This window comes from Paralichthys olivaceus, chromosome 2 (assembly GCF_024713975.1).
Source record: "Paralichthys olivaceus isolate ysfri-2021 chromosome 2, ASM2471397v2, whole genome shotgun sequence".
Lineage (NCBI taxonomy): Eukaryota > Metazoa > Chordata > Actinopteri > Pleuronectiformes > Paralichthyidae > Paralichthys > Paralichthys olivaceus.
Genome location: NC_091094.1, coordinates 16523299 through 16543280, shown reverse-complemented (window position 1 = coordinate 16543280; position 19982 = coordinate 16523299). Strand labels below are relative to the sequence as shown.

The 19982-nt window shown below is 40.4% G+C and overlaps 2 protein-coding genes across 4 annotated transcripts in view; both read right to left on the bottom strand.

The window, feature by feature from the left end:
- Positions 1-23: 23 nt before the first annotated feature.
- On the bottom strand, positions 24-9271 carry gpr84 (G protein-coupled receptor 84). Of its 2 annotated transcripts, none has more exons than XM_069539402.1 (2): positions 9134-9271; positions 24-1462 (listed from the first exon to the last, which is right to left on the bottom strand). In XM_069539402.1, exon 2 carries the CDS (start codon positions 1452-1454, stop codon positions 228-230), a length of 1227 nt encoding a protein of 408 aa, XP_069395503.1. In that variant the 5' UTR covers positions 1455-1462; positions 9134-9271; the 3' UTR covers positions 24-227. The 2 variants fall into 2 exon arrangements, with proteins under 2 accessions (XP_069395503.1, XP_019942438.1); XM_020086879.2 differs by lacking the exon at positions 9134-9271 and adding an exon at positions 1894-2041.
- A 519-nt stretch (positions 9272-9790) lies between these two features.
- Positions 9791-19982, bottom strand: part of LOC109628938 (zinc finger protein 385A-like) — a 28501-nt gene continuing 18309 nt past the window's right edge. For both annotated transcript variants that reach the window (XM_020086395.2, XM_020086396.2), the window contains exons 3-8: positions 18072-18182; positions 12619-12793; positions 11886-12206; positions 11261-11448; positions 11077-11163; positions 9791-10157 (exon numbers count right to left, since the gene is read on the bottom strand). In XM_020086395.2, the coding sequence (XP_019941954.1) occupies positions 9936-10157; positions 11077-11163; positions 11261-11448; positions 11886-12206; positions 12619-12793; positions 18072-18182 (1104 nt within the window). In that variant the 3' untranslated portion in view covers positions 9791-9935. The remainder of the gene's footprint in view (positions 10158-11076; positions 11164-11260; positions 11449-11885; positions 12207-12618; positions 12794-18071; positions 18183-19982) is intronic.

Here is a 19982-nt window from a genome sequence, read left to right as displayed (position 1 = left end):
TGTAAGACGAGGATTTCCAGTGCTGATTTTGTAAAAGCTGTGTTTATAATGTGACGTAACAGACACAGAAAGTTAAAATGGTAATCATGTCCAGACTCCTTGCACCAAATTCTAAAAGCAACAGTGCAAATTGTATTACTTAATATGTCTCACAACTTACATTTCAGTAAAAGAGTAAAAGTCTTGTATTTCACTAGAATGATATCCTGGGTTTCCGTAAATAGAAGTCAGGATCTCAGAGGCTGTGAGCGGGTCCAGAGGCAGGTGAAGGGTGCGGCGGCCCTGGTGAGCAGCAGCTGGTAGGCCTGTCGAAACTGTCGGTTCATGACAGCATAAAGAATGGGGTTGATGCAGCTGTTGAGCCAGGTGAGGTTTGCGCAGAACATGTGCAGTACCTGTGGGGCGCGGTTCTGTTTGTCGGCTATGTTGAGCAACAGGAAGGGCACGAAGCAGCAAACAAAGCACAGAAAAACAATGAAGCACATGCGGGTCACTCGCTTGAATTCGCCATCATTTCCTGAGGTGGCTGAGGGGGAAGATGATGCTGCATTCGTGGATGAAGTTGGTGCAGGGGTGATATCAGGAGGCCTGTTGGCTGCTGATGAATCTGAGGCCGTGGCAGAGCTCTGGGTAGATTGGTTGACCATTTTGGAGGTGATATTGTTTTGTGCTAGATCTGCCTGGCTGCTCACCTCACAGCTACATGTGTTGGCCATGCCACTCTCCACACCACTGTCATCAGTCCCTTGCAATGAGGGAGCTGGTTTCCTCCTGGACGACCTGCGGCTGAGCCTGTACTGAAGCAGAGCTTGTGAGGCAATGTGGACACGTCTGTAGATGAGCAGGTAGAATGCACCAACGCAGCTCAGACCAACAAAAAAGTAGAAAAAGAGCAGGATGGTGGTGTAGGGGCGACCCCTGGTACGATGGAAGCTGCATGTGCACACCTGTGGTACGAACACGTAGACGGGCCAGAGTGGGCCGAAGCTGGCCAGGCCGAGTGCCCATGCAGAGGCAAGGAGTAATATTAGACCTCGGTCAGAGAAGATACGATCAAACACAGTCCGCTTTGCAACCAGGAGATATCTGCTCACTGCCAGCAGGCATAGGGTGATGATGGAGACAGAGTTGGAGAGGAAGAGCAGTAGGCCGAAGATGGTGCACCAGAGCTGACCACTGCGCCATCTGAGGTGTAGGTAGGAGTCGACAGAGATAGGCTGCAGTATGGTGCAGTAAAGGAGATCGGCTACAGCAAGGTTGACGATCAGCACATTGAAGCGAGTCCTCAGACGTGGGTCTAAGGCAAAAGCCAGAATGGTCATCAGGTTCCCAACTGTTCCAGTGATGGTCACAGCACATCCCCACAGCACAGCAAAGTACCGGTAGCCTACGACTGAGGGACTGTAGCAGGAGAAGAGGTCGTCCTCTGTTTGGTTTGTGTGGTTCATCAGCATTCTGTCAACTGACAGGAATAAAAATATGGGTCAACTTTTCTGTCATGTGCTAATGGAAGGTTCAGTTCAAAGATAAACCCTGTCCTTCATGCCTCTAGTCTCCCAAGAGGAAGTTAATGATGGTGAAGTTCCCCACTTCCTCTTGTGCAAAGGCTGAGAAATGTCCACAAGCCAGAAATAATTTCTAAACATCAGGCATCATACTTGATTTAATGAATGGAAAAAATGAAATTAAAAGATTTTTTTCATAATAAGTTTTGTCTTAAACTATAAGGTGGATTCTGCTGAAGGTTGATGACTCTCAGTCTGTGAAACATTACATAACGCAAAGTTAGAGAAGCAGAAAAAACAAGATTTAAAGACTGAATGTATCTTTTTATTTATTCTAAGTAAAGCCAAATGAAAAGTTATAAAATAAATCCTCTCATCATTGTCTCACCTTTAAGTCTTTCTGATCATTGATGCGCATCTGTTATTCTCTTCAGTGGACTGAGTCTCTGAATGTCTCCCTTCCTGCTGGTGTTATATTTGTTGTGCATCCCCTGTGTTGCTCAAGTTTCCTCTGCATAATCAGATGGTGTGAAGATGGGTTTTTCCAATGTATGTCTTAATTCAGGAAAAGAGCTCTTGCCAATTTCCTTTTTAATATTTCAAATTGACTAAAATGTATTACGTCTTTGAAATGTGTTTTACATCAATGTCAATTTTATTTATATAGCACATTTAAAACAACTTGTTGGAGACAACATGTAGGACCAGGAGTAATGTGAAAAACTAAAATAATTTGTGATACAAAATTTGTATTAAAAAGCTCATAGTGTATATATGATTTTCAAAATTTAACTTTGCTTACCCACCGTACGTAGTAAAGTCAACTTTATTGTCAATTGTTTTAAATATCTTTTCTCTCTGATCCCTGGTATAAACACATAAGTAGACAGAACATGTTAAATCTCTCAGATGATCAAAATATACTCAATACTGATGTCATGTCAAAGTGTAATTGTACAGGCCTGGCTAATCTGTTATGTAACTCTGATATTTTGAATCGCTAAAAAATATGTTAAAAAAATAGTCATTTATAAATATTTGGATGTCTGATCAAAGCTCTTGCATCAGTCCCTCTTCAAATCATCAGCAGGTCTTTAACTTTAGATCAGTTAAGCTTAATTTAGTTTTGTAAGTTTATTCTATATTTTTCAAATTAAAACAAAATATAACACTAATACTAAATACATATTTCTTGAAGGAAAAAGACGAAGGAAGAAGAAAAATCTAATATTACCTGTCCCTTTTATATAATTTACACAACAGCAATACAGCAATACAGATGGCTATTGTCCTTTTTGATTTATTTTCATTTTACAAATCAATTCCACATGAATCAGTAGCATTCATCATTACATAGATATTACTCAATAAGTTCTGTCAAGAAGGATCAGGGTCTCACCGCTGAAAGTATGAGCTAAGGGCATAAAGTAACATGTAGAAATATATTTCTGGTCTGCTTATTTAGCCTTTTACAATGTTGAAAGTAACATGTTTTATAACAATAATGGATCATGTCAATTGAAGTGAACCTCTGATGAAAAAGTTGAAAATGAAATCAGAAGTGTTCAATCTTGTAGTGATGGTTTAATGTTTAATATTAATGGTTAATATTCTTTACGGTGTTTAATCTGTTGTTTTTTTATGATTGATTAGTTTTTCATGAGAAATGGTTTAATGTTAAACATTCTTTAAATGGGTTAAATCTATTTCACATGTTGAAGTGTAATGTGTGTGTGTTCAACCATGAAGTGCAGGGCAAAGGCTGCAACAGGATGTTGAAGCAGGTAAGAAAAGATTTTGTGCAAAGCTGGTGCAAGCAGAGGCTGATGCAACTGCAAAGCAATGTTGATGATGTTGAATATGTACAGAAGATGCTAGAAGGTGCTAGATTTTTACCACAGAGGCTCATGGTCTAAGACTGTCCATTTCTATTGATAGTGAGTCATTGCATGCAGAAACGTTTGTAGGCTTCAGAGTTCAAGAGAATATAAATAAGACTTGAGAAGGGTGTTGGTCGGTTCTTCTACGGCTCCTTTCCACACAACAGGATGAAGACCTATATCAAAAGAACTGAGAAAACAAACTCCTCTCAACTTAGAGAAAGTTTCTACAGAAGACATCTACAACTCGAAAAATATGCACATAGGAGAAATTCTTTAAAATAAAGAAAATAACCAACAAGTTTGGAAAGAAACACTGCGTCTGACCTGCCAACATGGGACTTTGACTTTCAAAGAAGATTTTGGGGTTTTTGTACTGAGTTTAGAATTTTAAACATAAGTCAAGTTTCTGGAAGGAAATGGGTGTCAGCTACGGCCGTGCCGGCATTCACTTCTTCTCATAAAATTTATATCAGTTCTCCTAAAGCTGCAGTAAATATAATCATGTTTACTATTTGTATTAATTTTTACTCTTTTACTACTTTTATTTTTACCCTTTTTATTATTTTTACTTTTTACCCTTTTTTATAATTTTTGGGAGATTTTAATCATTGCTGTATGCTTGCCATTGCTAATTAAATGCAATAAATAAGGAATTCAGATTTAATTAAGAAGTTGTGGAAATTAGTTTTATGCTTGGATGTTTTTTAACAACTTCTTGATTGTTAAAGGTTACTCTAGACAAATATTTTTAACAGATCTTTGGGTTTTACAAAGCCACAAAATAATTTCCTAGCACCTTCCAAGTGCACTGATCAGAAGGCGAGGCTGGAAATATTATTTTACTCATAGGTATCTTCGATATAATACTTTTCCAGCGGAAGTAGTTTAGACTTTCGGATGGAGGCAGTTAGAAGCCCAGCGCTTCTCCTTGAAGTGAAACTCTAATAAGAGACAGTGTGTGGGCTGAAACATGACATAGGAAAGGGCAGAAGCGAAGATTTAGATTGTGTGGAAATTATTTAGTTGTTGGTCTTTGTGAGTAGACTCCTACACTGCATATTTCAGAAGGTGTGTTTCTAAGGATTTTCCTATTAGTTCTTTTGTTAATATTATGAAATAACTGAAATTTTGATTACTTTATCAGTTTCGCTTTTTGATTTAGGCTCATACTTTTCATGTGTGGCTCAAAAGGAGGATCTCTGCACAAGTGTGGCTACGACTACACAACAATGATTTGGAAATGATTTGTTACAAGATGTACAGCTGGCTTCTACATTATCTGGAACAGTGCAATCCCACTGAGTAAATAAAGATGCAAAATCTACCAACACAAACTGAGAGCACCAGCAGCCCAAGTTCAATAACAACACTCTTGTCGCTGCCTTTTGTTTTTTCAATCATAATAAGAGCTTAAAAAGTTTATTTTAGAGAAGTGACTACACTGTCATTTTATTTATGTGGCACACAAAGCTAAATACAACTGTCAGTACCTATGTGCGATAACAAAGGTTTAGAACCATACCAAACCTATATTTGATTAACTTGAGATTTAGGATTCAACCCTAAATTCAATTCTATCTCTACTTTACTTTACATCTAAGGTGTCCCATTGTAATTTTTTTCTCAATAGCAAAAGAATATATGCATTTACTCTCACTCCTTATAACACACTATCTATCCTCCAGTCAAAATGGATTTAATTCCTCATTAATGATATGAAAATGAATATATATATATATATCATTATTGATATCGATCCATGTAAAAAAAATGAAGCCCAACCCTGCATGGGAAACACAGAAAAGACTGAAGCTGTTAAAATGCACAAAACAAAATCCTAAATTGTAGATATTATGAGTATGACTTTCCTGTGATGGTTTGAACAGATTAAGACAGCACTCTGTCGTTTTTATCAAACCATTTCTTACCACTGAGTGGCAGTAATGTACCCACTTATTTTTTCCAAAGTGCAAATGTAGAATATGCAGGAGAAATAATTTCAACAGCCACAGTGTGGCTCTGTGTTGATGGATTTTCAGGACCCAAAATACAGATGCAGGACACAGGCTGGTAGGTGAAGGGAAGCGTTTTCTTTGTTGAGTCTCTGGTTTAGGCAGGTATGTACAGACAGGCAAATAGAAAGTCCAAATTCAAAAGAACTCAAAGAACACAAAGAAACTGACCTGAAGCACAACGTAAAACTGAAAAGACAAACAGACGAAGTGACGGAGAGAAGTGTGGATGCAGTGACTGAAAAGATGAAAGAGGCAGGGCTAAATAAACACAGGAGAAGCACAGCAGAGCAAACAATCACAAGAGCACTGAAAGAAGACAGGATGTGAAAACAACCGACACGAGGTCAAGGGCTGCAACGTAGATTTACTGTGAAACAGTGGGTGGAACAAACAGAACCTTGGGCAGGCCTGAAACTGAGCTCCAGAGTGTCAATAGAGCTGGAGCCGCATAGGACGTCACGAGGGGCTCGATATCTGAATAGATCTTTTGAGAAAGGTGGAGCAAGCAAGAGAGAGAGAGTGTTTTTCCTCATCTGTAGAAATATGGGAGACAAATATTTATGTTTTAAAACCATACAAAAGTGTATTTTGCACAATATGGCCCCTTTAAAACAGAAAACAGGAAATGATGTGCACACTTCAATGTATGTGACAGGCCTAACGCTTAAAAACATAACATCTACATTTTGATAGTTAAACTTGATTTAATTCCTCACTAAATCTTGATTCTATGATATTCTTTTAAAACCTGCTGACCCCTGTCTTCTTCCTGTCCAACTTTGTCTGCCTACATATTTCATGAAGCTGGTGGGTGGGGCAGGGATAGTCTGTGCCTGATGTTAACAGCTGGGCCTGGTGTCTCTCTCATGCACATGCTGATTCTACAAAACACAGGATTTTTTTGCTATGGATTTATACATCCACAGTATGCTTGGCTGGTATAGCACATAACTGGTCTGTCCCAGTTTCCTTCCTCCTCCCATTCTCCCAATTCTTACCTTCCCAGCCTCTAAGTTTCCTCATGGAGGATCCAAAGAGGAAAAATGCACATGTGCCACAACAGCTCATTTTAAGCAGTGACCAACTTGTCCAGGTTTTCATGAACAAAGGTTCACTTGACTACGATAAGTAACTCTGCTTCTTTCATTGTCAACATCTGTTGTTGCTCACGTCCGTTGTGGTTGTGTTTCCGTTGTGGTTGTGTTTCCTTTGTGTGGCTTATGTAGTTTTGTCAGGGCTTTTGCATTTGCCTTTACCTTAATGTGCTTGTGTGGGATGTCTCGGCCACTGCACTTACTACCAAATATCAATCTACTAACATCTGAATCTAATTCAACTAACGTGCTAAACATTACACTTACTAAAGCATGTTAGTATTTTTCATGAGAGCATAGAGCACAGGGCTGATACAGCTCATGAGCCAGGTGAGGTTTGCACCAGAACATGAGGAGAAACCACAGAAACCATACCAACCACTTTCTTTCTTCACCTGCAGTGAACAAACAAAATGACGAGAAGTGTTCTTGGATCAGCTTCATCATCAACCGTTTCAGATGTGCAATAAAAATATTAGACATCATAGGAAATCTTCTCATTCATGGTGTAATTTAATAGTATTTACAGTAGGAAAAAAATGCTGCGTATTTATTTTCTGCAGTTTTTTTTTCTTCCTCTGATCATTCATTAAGCCTCCTGTTGTTTTATGTGCATCCTCTTTTTTAAGTTGCTTCCACACTGTTATAGCAGTAAGGAGAAAAGTAAAGACAGAATGGCCCTTTAAAAGAAGGCGGGGCAAGGGAGATGACAAATTGGACACACCTGTGAGCCAAAAAGGAGGGAAACTCAAACAAAGGCAGCGTGGAAGAGAACTGAGGAGTGAGAGTAAGTGAAGGAAGGAGCTCTTTGTAAAGATAAACCAGTTTCTGGACCTATGTACTAAAAGAGGAAGAAAAGTGATCAAAATTAAAGTGAATAGAGGCAGTTGATCCAAGAACCGGCTGTTTTTTCTCAATCTTCCTGGACAAAGAGGCAAATGACCCGATCCCTGTTGAACCACAAAAGCTAAGTCTGTCTCCGTACTGAAACTCTCCTGGCTTCCCTGTTTCCCTTTGCCTCTGGTGAAATCACTCCTCATCTTTCACTCTCCCTGGAGATTAAAGAACCCCCCCTCAAACACACACATTGCCTCCATTTTCCACTCATTGGACATTAAGTCCCCTCTCCAACACACACACACACACACACACACACACACACACACACACACTGTTCTGACTATATTGAACAGATTACAACTAAGCTGAATACCACATACAAATGTTTTTTCCTGAACACGCTCCCCCCACACACACATTCTCATATATCATCTGAACTCAGCCTACTCAAAGAACACTAATTATCTGGAGTCCTTATTTCATTTGATTAATTAATGAACATTACATTTTTTGATGTGGAAGTGAATTTCTATTAATTTCTATTTTGATGAATATGGAATGTTTGTTGTTGGTTTATTAATCATACTTTTTTGATGTGATTGTTGTTTGGATTTGATTAATAATTGCAAACTAATTGATGCACTGAATTGTTTGTGTTTTCCTTTTCCTTTGATGCCTTTTTGTAGCTAGAATAACAAGCTACCTGGGTTAGATCTCTCATCATAATATATTTTTATCAATTGGCAGGTTAACCTGTCTGGCACCCAACTCTTTCTTGACAATTTAGAAAACTTATGCTACATTATAGTTTAAACAAGTTAGCGCCCGATACACTAAACTAAAACTGTGTGTGTGTCTGTGTGTCTGTCTTCATTTTTCAAAACTAAAAAAATACGCTTCTACTTGTCAGGATCAGGGGGCCTCATAAAGCTCGGTCCTGATGAGGCTACACATCATTTCTGAGGTCCTTGTTAAAGTAAGAGGTAACATGTGAATTGTGGATAGGATATGGATAAGGTTTTGGTTAGGCTGTGTAGGTATTACTCATATTGTGGGGACCTAAGTCTCATGCGCTCATACATTTACATGAGATTAATTCATCAATCAACATTAGTTATAACCATAAACTCAATTTAATTATTTCATTTTAACTGAACAATTAGGAAGCCCCAACATATACCTTTAATATTTTTTTTAATCTACATTTACATTAATGTTTCAATACACGTCTCGTAAATAACAATTATTACATTTTAGACATTTCTCTTTATTGCAGTTAACAAGAAAAGTTAGCAGGAGTGCTCAAAGTATTGCTACGGTTTCCATTTCCTAAAGTTTCCCTCTAATGTGTCACAAGCCGTTATGACAGTCTTCACTAGTAGTCAGGAACATGTAGGGTCAGAGTACACAAGGCAGAGCAGACAAACTAAACATTTTTTACTCCACTACAGGCCTATAATGCTATCAAAAATCATGTGTTTTGCTGTTTCTGTTTTTTTAAGTACTCATCTTTGTATGTGGTCCTTTTCTGTTCCTTTCTCTATCATAATGCTGGTGTCTTTCCCACTGTTTCCTCACTCCTCAAGGGTGATTGTGGTGAAACTGTGATCTGTATCATCAAATGTGCACAAAATGCAAATAAACCTGCTACTTAAGTTGTAAATGAACTATTGCCCTGCTCTTCTCACAGTGTTAGAAACTATTCCATTAAGACAACAAAGCCATTCTGTTCTGTCCAGTGTGTTGCGGATGGGAAAAATGAATGTACTTAAGCCATTTAAAAGTGGACGTCTTACCTCTTACTTTTACGAACCTTGCATGGGCTTTCGTCTCTTGTTCTGTTCTTAATTTATCCAACCTTATTGTGGACTATAAGAGTAAACACTTCCTCACAACTGCTCCAAACCACTAGTGTGGTTGATGAGTGCATAAGCACAGTTTTAAGATGTCATGTCATTTTTACACTTAGGTTGTTCCTCTTTGACTTCCTGTTTCTATCCCACAGAGGTAACTAGACCTATTGTGTGCACACTATACATGTTTGCCAGTTACTGCAGGAACATTACAGAAATTGTTGTAACCTTTTTCTCTTTATAGACCACAAAAAACAGAACTGTACAGTGATACAATCCACTATACTGTGACGACTACAGTATGATACCAGCTAACATCAGAGGCAACACTATATCTAACCCAGCACATGTATTTGTTAACATGGATGCTTTGGATAAATAATGAGATGAATGTTAAAAACATAAGAGAGGTAGGGTTTCGTGTCAGATTCAATGGATCATATGGTAGATGGATATTTACGTTGCTGATGCTCAAGGAATCCCATGCTTGATAGAGACGTGTTTAAGTTCCTCGTGAAACTATCTGCAGAGTCAGTGTGATAATTGGCAGACAGTTAAGCAATGAAAGGAGACTGGGGATGATGGAGTCGGAAATATTTGCAATTTGTCAGTGGTCTGCAACTACAGTATGTGCCAAGAAGAGTCATATTTATGTCCACTGAGCCACAGCAGCTGATCTGGCTCTTGATGGCACATGGTTACAGGCCTCCTCTTCACAGTGTGCTTCTTCATCGTTCCCCCACCATCAGTAAGGGGTGAAGAGGATCGGGCCATGCGTGGTGCGGATGGGCCCTGGGGCAGGCCTCAGCAGGCTGAGGGGTGTTCCCTGCAAGAGGTGATGATGATGGTGGGAGGCCGGCCCAGGAGAACGTAGTGCCAGCTGATTGGAGGTTGCTGCGGCTGCCATCGCTGCAGCGACAGCCAGGGGATTTGGTATAAGTCCAGCCCCCAGAGTTTTTGGAAGTTCCTGTAAGAAAGTCAAAGAGGTTAACGTGTAAATATTTAGCTACTGATAAATGCAAGAGTTTTCTGCAAACCTAAATGATGTGGGTTGTATTAGAGGATGGATACCCAACTCAAGCCCAAAAAATCTAGAGATGGTTTTGGGTCGGGCTCTGTCACATCTGCTAAACAATAGGCAGAGGAAGGAAATGGGGATGACATTGCATAATGTGTGGTAAAACAATCAACCTATCGCCCCAAAAAAGTATAGCTAGACTTTATATATAGCTGATGCTACATCTCCGCTTCTTCCTACTGTCCAGAAATGAAGCCAAAATATCCTGGATATGAGCGTTGCCATCTTGAAACAAAGACATATTTTTGAGCCAGTATTTGTGGGAGGGAGCTGCCAATACATGTGCTCAACCAACCACGAGTCAATCTCGCCTGTCAATCATGACATTGCCCCATTTCATAGCATTAAATAAGTAATTAAAACCAATTTTAAATGGGCTCTTGGACAATATTGAAGAATGACTCTAATGACAGAAACCATGTTTTAGGAAAATTTACTTGATGTGTGTTTTTACTTTTAGTTTGGTCCATGTCCCATCCACTTACTACTAATCACTAGCCATCAGTGTGCAATCAAGATAATTTGGCTTGACTTTTTGGGAGCCCCTATGTTCTCCATCTTTATACACTGCCTATGAAGTGAAGCAATGACTGCTCAGGGTCATTTAAAAAAGAGTCCACACATCTGTATTCAGGACAAAGAAAAGCTGTGGCCACAGTAACAACAACTGTGTTACATCAGTTGGGAACCTGTCGTGTTTTGGATGGACTCAGTGACTGTTCACTCTGACTCAGCAGATATGCGGCTCAACTAAATCTTATGGGAGAGAATTAATAAACATGGAATGTGAGACAAACTGAGGCCTCACCATAAAGTCTGTGCGCTTCTTGTGCCGGCTGAGAAGAGGATTGGGTTTCCCTGCAACTCCATCACGATGCCTCCGGCTAGATATATGCTGCAGCAGAAAATGAAAAGGGAGTAGATATTAGATATTGTGATTGTTTGGGAAATAATTCTCTTACGCTCCATGGGTCTTTGTACAAGTCTCTCACCTGTTTTAGCTGCAACTCGGAGTTGACTCTAACATTGCAGATCTCACAGTGGAAGGTGCGTTCCTGAGTGTTTGGGTCTGAGGACAGCTCCCCTCCCTGCTCTGGGCTGGGTTTCGGACCCAAGCGTGGGTATGCCTTAATAGGTCCCAGTCCACTCCGAGCCTCCAGAATGGTTTTGTGCTTGGTACCTGGAAACAATAAAAAGAAAAGTCCATTGCATGGCAGTAAGTAAGGCTGTTAACAGTGAAGCACATTTACTAAATAATAGAAACCTCCAGCTACTATTGATTGAATTGATAAATTGCATGTGTTTCCTATAATTCCAGTGATGGAGACAGAGGATCATTTGGAGTTTTTATCTTAATTTTTCTGCATCCAGTCAAACTTCTCTTTAACCTGCCATCATAACCACTAAACAACGATAATGCACTAGCTTTTGTTTTTCAAACTTAAAATGCAGAATGTGCAGAATATCCTCTAAAGAGCCACACTTAATCTGCGACAGCAGATGGCAGGACTCAGTTGTTTGTAGAGGTTTATTTCTTTCAAGCCTGCATGTGCACACTGTGTGTTGTGATGTACTTAAGAAAATATGCTCTCTCTGACAATGCTGCTTTTGAGTTACCTTTGTTATGTGCCTCGAGTTGTGAGAGGGAATTAACAGCCACTTTGCACAGGGAGCAGTAGAGAAGCTTCTTGGCTTTCTCTTCCTCTGACTCTCCTGAAGACGGGCTGGGTGCCGGAGACAGGGAGTCAGGAAGAGCCACCGCTGCCGGATCTGTTGGGGGGGTACTGAGGGCGGCGTTTGGGGAAGGAGGGGACGGCAAAGGCGAGCTGACAGAAAGTACGAGGGGAGACTCAGTGTCTGCTGAGCTCAGTGTGGGTGTTGGGAGGCGGCTAGGGGTCAAAGGTGACTCGTTAGAGTTGGGACAGTTTTGGGTGACATCTGTAAACATGACACAAAGTTTTTACATTAGTAATTGATTACACACTTTGACCTTGATGATCATGATTCAAAGGTGTGACAACAGTGATGCTGATTTTCCACTGTCTAATATCTGGACCTGACAACAGCTCATTTTACATGTTTATTTCAAGATAACTCTAATGATGTCTCCGATCTCTGGAGTCTGTAATGAGAACAATTCATGCAAGTTGTGAGAATGGTCTTGAAGTTTTGATAAATCATATTAACAGTAACTTGGTCTAGACATTCTTTAATAATCACCAGCTCACCAACACTCCTCTAGTTAGTTTCTATCACTTCATGCAGCAGCTGTGTGAAGCGTCTCTGCCACTTTGTGACAGATTCCTGTGTGTGTGTGTGTATGTAACCTCACATCTGAGCTAATACTCACCCAGCTTATTAGGATCAGGCACAGGGCTGGATGGTGAGGGGCCTGGTGGGGAGGGGGAAGCAGTCAGGGGAGGGTGCTGTTTGTCCCCATCTTGGAGACGAGCTGTCTTGGATGTCTCGATCCCCTTCACCCTTCGAGCATGGCGGTTCCCCTTATAGTGGGCCTCTGCCTGGCTCTGGCATAAACATAACACACATTAGAAATTAACATGAGATTCATTTACGTTGAATCGTCGTGCATGTGCAGGGGTGGACGCTCATTTCCACCTTTATTCCATTTTCTCCTGATGGCACCCATGTGAGTTGAAGTCAGAAAACTGTGGTTGTGCTTTGTAGTTAACTGATCTGAATTTGTCACATTGTAGCATGAGTGACTTGCGGACGTTTCAAACCATATTGGCATCGATACATGTTCAAATAAACGCACCCTGCGTTTTTGGTGCATTTCAGAAAAAGGCATCAGAGCGGATGTGATGTGCTGCAGATGTTGTCAGGGAAGTGTGTACCATCCAGACTCTATTCTCATCTTCCTTCACTACTGGTGTAATCACTGAACTGGCTTTCTGAGCTGATGATTATTGAGTGGTGGGATTATCTAAAATTGGCTGGAGGGGCCGTTGGCTGCCAGTGACAGTTGATAGTCCGTTACAGAGAGAGAGAGAGAGAAAAAAGGATCAAATCAAGAAAATATTGTATCCGTGTGTGTGTGTGTGTGCCTGCTTGTCCTTGTATAGTATAGCATGAAAGAGGATCAGTTTAAACTGAGGAAATATGAACACAATATGAAGTGTGGACATTTCAGTAAGTCCTTACTACTAGTGTTAAGTTGGTGTTGTGGTTCATTTGAGTTAATCTTATAGGAGACATATTTTATGTTAGGCTTGCATTGATTTATTGAAATTTTTTCTTTTTTTAAAAATTCTTTCTGACAAATAAAGCATGATCTTGATTTGAAGATGTGTGCTGGGTGTTTCCCTGCATGAAAGTCTCACGTACACATTATACACCACTCCAGCCACCATGCTCTTACTCCCCCACATGGCTCCACCGTGGGCTCATCCCTTTCTGTCTAGCACTAATCATTCTTATCAGACCTAAATCACAAGGTGCAGAATCGTCTAGTATGCAAATTCTTTCTCGACATACTGGGTGGGGGCAAAAGGACCCTCCCAAGTGTAGATATGCATGTGCATGTCAGCATCAGATGAAATCAAAGTAAAACATGAGGTGTTAGAGCACAAATATAGTTCCTCTAAGCTCTTCACTAATACAAGACTGTGCGCGTGTGTGACTGTATGAACATGTGTATGCACAAGCAGCGAACTGCTGAGATTAGACAGGTTTCCGTTATGTCAATAACAAGGCTGTGGGGCCCTTCACAGAGGCAAAGGGACCACTGGGACGTGTCAGGGATGCCTCTGTAAGCCTTGGGTATTAGCTGTCAATGATAGTTACCCATATAGCCCTCCTCCTGATTGGTGATGACAGAAAGGCAGATATAGCTCTGCTGGTGTAACCCAACTCCTTTGGCTGCTGCTTCCCAAAGCCCCGCAATTAGACAAGGAGATGAAGACCCACAAGTGGATGAGCAAATGACAGCAGAGAGCCTGAAAGTGAGAGATACTCGATGCTCCCTCTGCTCGTTGCAGTCCACACTATGTGCTGCTGTCCTTCTAATTCTCTTCTCCCTTTCTGCAACCACCAATTGTTTTTTTTTCATACTTGAGCATTGATACTTTCACTCCCTGTGACCTTCAGTGTCAGGACTTAAAAAATCGATGAAGGTCTTCCATCAATTCAAGCATAAAAGGCCTGACAGCCTAGGAGGTGGGGGTTGAGACCAGACGCAGCAGAGACAATCGGATGTAAACAAGATCAAGGCACCTGATCTCTGGTGTTAGGAGGAAATGTGAATAACGCGAAAATAAAAATGTTGTTTGCCATAGTCGGTGAAATGAACTGAGAGAAACTGCGACAGAGCCTGTGAAAAGAAGGATTAAGATGAATGAGGAAGCAGAGATGGGATTTAAGGGGGAGAAATGAGAGCAAGTGAATGTCCCTGAAATCCTTTTTGTCTATAAGCAGGAAGAGCTTTGATGTTGTATCTATAAAGTGACAATGGCACAGAAAGCAGAAAGCTGGTTGTGCAGCCAGATCTACTGTACGGGCTACAGGCAACAGTGACAGGGGGAGGGGGTGGGAAGAAGCTGGTGAGGTGGAGAGAGTGGGCATGGGAACAGATGATTACTACTGTACTGTACTCCCCCTGCACAGAGGGAGTAACAGAAAACACGAGAAAACTGTGAGGAAAAACTCTGCTGCCTATAGTAGGCAGCGGACATGAATGAAACATGAGTTGAAGGAGAGGCGGATTGATCAGAGAGAGAAAGAGAGAGAGAGGTGTCCAGTATGGTACTGCAGTGGTGACGGTGGCTAATGCAGCATGGAGTGACGTCAGCCTTGCAGCAGAGCTGTACTGAACACTGGCAGGCTAATCTGTCCTCTGTGGCCTGAAATGAATTTCAATGTTGTAATTACAACATGTGGAGCTACAGTGTAGTAGCAGTGAGATGTACCCGCTTCTGAATGGCCTTTACCAATCAACCAGCCTCTTTTGTGTGAGTACCAGAGAATTCCCTTTAAACAACCCGCCCCACACACACACACACACACACACACACACACACACACACACACACATATGAAGTAAATATTGGTTTTATTAATATAATCGGTTTATCATGACCTGTCGAAGACTGCGAAAAATAATGTGTTTCTCTGCCTCTGAGCCACAGCGCAGCCTGGACTTCAGGAGTAATCCAAACTGTAAGCAGAGTATTCCTTCATTATTAAAGAATGTCCTGCGTGCTTTAAGCTCCCAGTCTCTCAGGTTACTGTGGACAGTGGTGTAGAGCTGCAGAGGAGCAGATGCACACCGCGGCTCACCAGCAAAACAGCAAGCTGGACAAACAGGTGGCTCCCTATTAAACCTCTCACAGCATAGTGCTGCTGTGACATGAGGCTGAGACACTCTCCCAAAACATTTTCCCATGCACATCCAGTGAAATCCCATGCAATATGTAGATATGAACACGCTGAGGTAAATTAAATCACTCCTAACCTCATGTAGACCATGTGAGAACATGCAGGACTGAGCAGGGGGAGATATAATTAAGTGGCCCCTCAGAGAGAAGAGGGCAGTGTTACACAAGTTTCATATGACCCCCCCCCTGCATGTGTCCTTTACACACCACTGCTTTTAGAGTGCAAGTATTTAGCACTTCATCACAGGAGCGTGTTTATATTTTTAGACTTGAGTATCAGGCTTTTGTTTGATTTCTACTCATGTTTAAGTTTGAGGTTACACTGGTAGGTCGTTTGGGGGAATCTTTCCCTCTGAAAAAGCCCTTTTAATATTCACGAACATACATCACTCAACTTCACTCTAGATGTTAAATTGTTCTACATAAAAAATTCAGCTCCAGAAATGTGCCCTTTTGACTGTAGAGATTTTGATGGAGAGCTGTTTTTACTGTGGGACATTTTGGGTTGTGAGGAAGATCAATCTGAAATGTGAACCATGCTGTGGAAATGTTCAAACTAAAATTCTCCATGCACAAGCACATACACTATACTAGGATAGCACTCATACCACTGCTAAGTTCTAACTGTTGCAAACACTACTGGATATTTTCTCTTAATATGTGTGACTTTTTCTGTGTAGACCCATCGATTGTTCCCTGGAAAATATGTGAAAAGGTCACAAAAGCTCTATTTTGGAAATCCAGGATGTGATCCTCCTCCAAACCAAAATTTAATGGGCCCTTCCCTGACCCATACCACTTCTACTAATGTTTGTAGAAATCCATCCTGTTGCATTTGTATAATCCTGCTAACTAACAAACAAAAATAATCCCCTTGGCGGAGGGAATTATGTCATCAGTGAATCATGTCATCCAGTAGCTGGGTCTTGGGTGTCCATATTATTATTAGTTTTTCATCTTCAGTTAACACGACAGCCTCTTTAACAGGGACCATCAAAACATTCACCTAAAGTTTCATCACCTCTGGCCTAATGTTGGCACAGCACCATCTGTCACAAATGAAATGCAGAAAATGTGCTCCATCAGCTTTAAAGTGGCTCTGACAAGTTTGTGTTAGTTGGAGTTCATCCTGCTGCTTCTCCCTCAAACATTTCAAAACCCTCCATTAAAATCTCTTCTGAGGCTGGGGAACTAAAAAAAACTCTCTTGCAAAACTCGAAGGCTTGCTATCAACACCAGAAATGTGTTTTGCAATCCAGGCACAACAACATTTCTGTCCGCTTCTTTTCGGACACTCTGACGTTCCTTCAGGACTCAGATACAAGAGTGCCAGAATGATACCGTAAACTGTTTGTATACAAGCCGGATTTTCCTCCATCTTCCTCCCCCTACTCTCGTTTCTGGAGAGGCTAAAATTGGAGCTGAGAAACTGTGAACCACATTTTCACCTGCTCCAGCTGTACAGTCAATCACCAGCTAAGTTCAGATCCAGCTAGCAAACATTTTAGGTCATGATTTAATGTGTGTGGATTGTGGGTCTATCCATCTATCTATCTATCTATCTATCTATCTATCTATCTATCTATCTATCTATCTATCACATTGAAGTTGTTGGAAGTGGATTGAACACATTAATTCTTTCTTAACTCTGCTTCTTGTCTGGTATTTTTATTAGAATTTCTCTTACATTTGTATGGATACTTCCTAATGAGTCTGTGATTTCAGACAGAGGTGGTTTTTCTTTCAGGTTGGCATAACACCTGTCTTTATGTTATGTTGTAGACCTCGACCTAGAAGTCCTAATATTAGTATTAATACTTTGACATTAAGGTTAATTGTAAAACTGTTCTATGCTATCACGACCCTATTTTGTTTTTCAACTTATATTTGTGTGTTTTAAAGAACGTCTTATCACTTTTAACATTGTCAGAAAGAACGATTTTTAAATGAGGTCTGCATTGAGCAAATGTTATCTTGGTTAATGAGTCTGACAGAGGTTGCTTGAGAGTCCAGTAGCCTGAGCTTTTATGCATCCAGGACCAGTTTTCACAATGTAAGGAATATTACACAGTGGATGTGAATGAGGCTTTCACCTGTAACCTAACAAACGTAAGATGGTAGTAGCTTTTTCTACATAAATCAACACATCTCTGTGATTGTGATGCATGGGAGGCCACAGAGCTAAGCACCACCACTGTTTGTGGGCAGACCAATGAGTTCTTTAGTTGATTCAACTTTGGTTGGCAGGTTGAATGTAATGTTAAACATGGTAAACATACAAGTATCAAATACACACTTTCCCCATTCGAGCTTGCTAAACTAATCTTTGACTGCTGCTGTTGGGTGTTTAGCGAACAATGAATTAGTTGGATATTGTCTGTAAAAGAAAACAGCCTTTAAGTGTTCCTACCTCTGAGTTGAAGCGTATTTGGCAGACGTTGCATGAGATGATTGGCCGTTTAGTCCTCACCATAGGTGGCCCAAAGGTGTGCGTCATCACAGCCTTCTGGACAGGGTCCATCTGAGGAGGGAACACCCAGAGGTCACACCAAAGACGCAGCGCCACAGGAGAAACTACGAGGGCGGGTTTCAGTGTTTGTGCTAACTGCAGTGCACCAATGGTTGGACGAATGTGGATGAGAGAGGAAGGTGATGCAGAAAAAGTGCAGGTAAATGACAGGGGTAGCTGTTGAAAGAAGAGAAGGCTGGTAGATAAAAAAAGTGGGAAAGAGTGAATTGAAGAGGGAGCAGTGATTGATGTGGACAGGAAGATGTGTGTTTTCTCAGCAGCAGCTGGTGCTGCTGTCTGTGCCTGAGCTCTTGGGTGCCGTTCAAACGCTTTAATTCATGCTGGGGTTAGAGGGGCCTAATTACAGGCTCCCTATCGCCACACATTTGTACTTTGCTTGGTTCCTACAAATCCTCCTTTTTTTTTTAAACATCATACTACAGTATTACACAAAAACAATAGAGGTATTTTCTCTGTTTGAGTTATGATTGATCCTCCCAACTGTATAGGGACATTAGATCCTTATGGCAGAATTTATCTGCAAGTAAATAGATAAATATTAATAATAATAATAAATATATAATTACTGAATATTGTTGGTAACTGAAAACAATCAAACAATTAAATTCTATAACAATTTTGAATCTGAAGTTTGAATGATCCTAAATTTATACTTAATTAACAGCTGTACTGGTTGGTCATTAGATTACCGATACGCAGTCAGAGCTACTGCCAGAAAGGACTGTATAATACCATACTTCTGCTCAGTCAGCCTTTTCTTATCGAGCAGCATCAGAAACTTAACTTTAAAATCCTTGGCTTATTCTAAAAAACTATTGTTATGGGTCCCTGAAATCTGTCATCATCTGGAATAGTGTTTTTTCTATGAATTTACAAAATCTTGTGGTTTGCTTGATACACTTGTATTTTTATATAGTATATTATTAATTCATTTGTACTTCCACGTGATATGCGCCTTTTTCCATTTTTATATGTTCTATAGTTATGTCATTGATTTTTTTATATACTCTGTGTTCTGTTTTGTTTTAGATTTGAGTTCATTTATAATTGAATGCTTGTTTTATTTGACCATCAATGAAAAATAGCCTGCATAGCAAAATCTGGCACATATGTTGGACCTATGTGTGTAAATTAATGTTTAGTAAAATAAACAAACATATACATAAACCGAAACAATAAAATAACAAAACATTTATCCTATGTGGTAAAACGTATGAAAGTTCTGAATAACATAAAATATATATATAAATCAAAAGAATAAATATGTTTCTCAAATGAAAAAAATCTACTTTCTTTGGATAAAAGAAATCAGCTTGGTCTAAAGCAACAAAAGACATTGTGAGTCATTCTCAGATCAAGCACATCAAATGTTTACCATGTCCTATTATGAAATGTTCACTCCTTCATTTTGAGACGACTCGAGCTGACTCGTGTGAGCTCTCTGACCCATTGGTGGAGTTCAACAACCACGATGCTGGGTGTTGCCCTCATTAAGCAGCCAAAAGTACACTGCGGTTTTACTCAGCCTCTCATCCTCTGCTCAGACTATGAACGCATGCTGCTAAATGCAAGACTGTTTACACTCTCAAGCTCCAGGCACCAGAGGAAATGGTGTAATTGGTCTGAAAACTTAGACTCAGCTTGAATCCATTGTTAGAAATATTTATAGACTTTAGCCCCTACTTTTGTTTAGCTGCATATTATCTTATCTCTCACTTACCCGTGTCCAGCTCACCTCTCATGTGCAGGTTTTTTCTCATTGAGACCTTCATGCATTTCTTTGGCGTGTGT

What these genes read in the sequence shown, in the direction of transcription:
- gpr84 (XM_069539402.1), bottom strand. Translation starts at nt 1,454, where the DNA reads ATGCTGATGAACCACACAAACCAAACAGAGGACGACCTCTTCTCCTGC.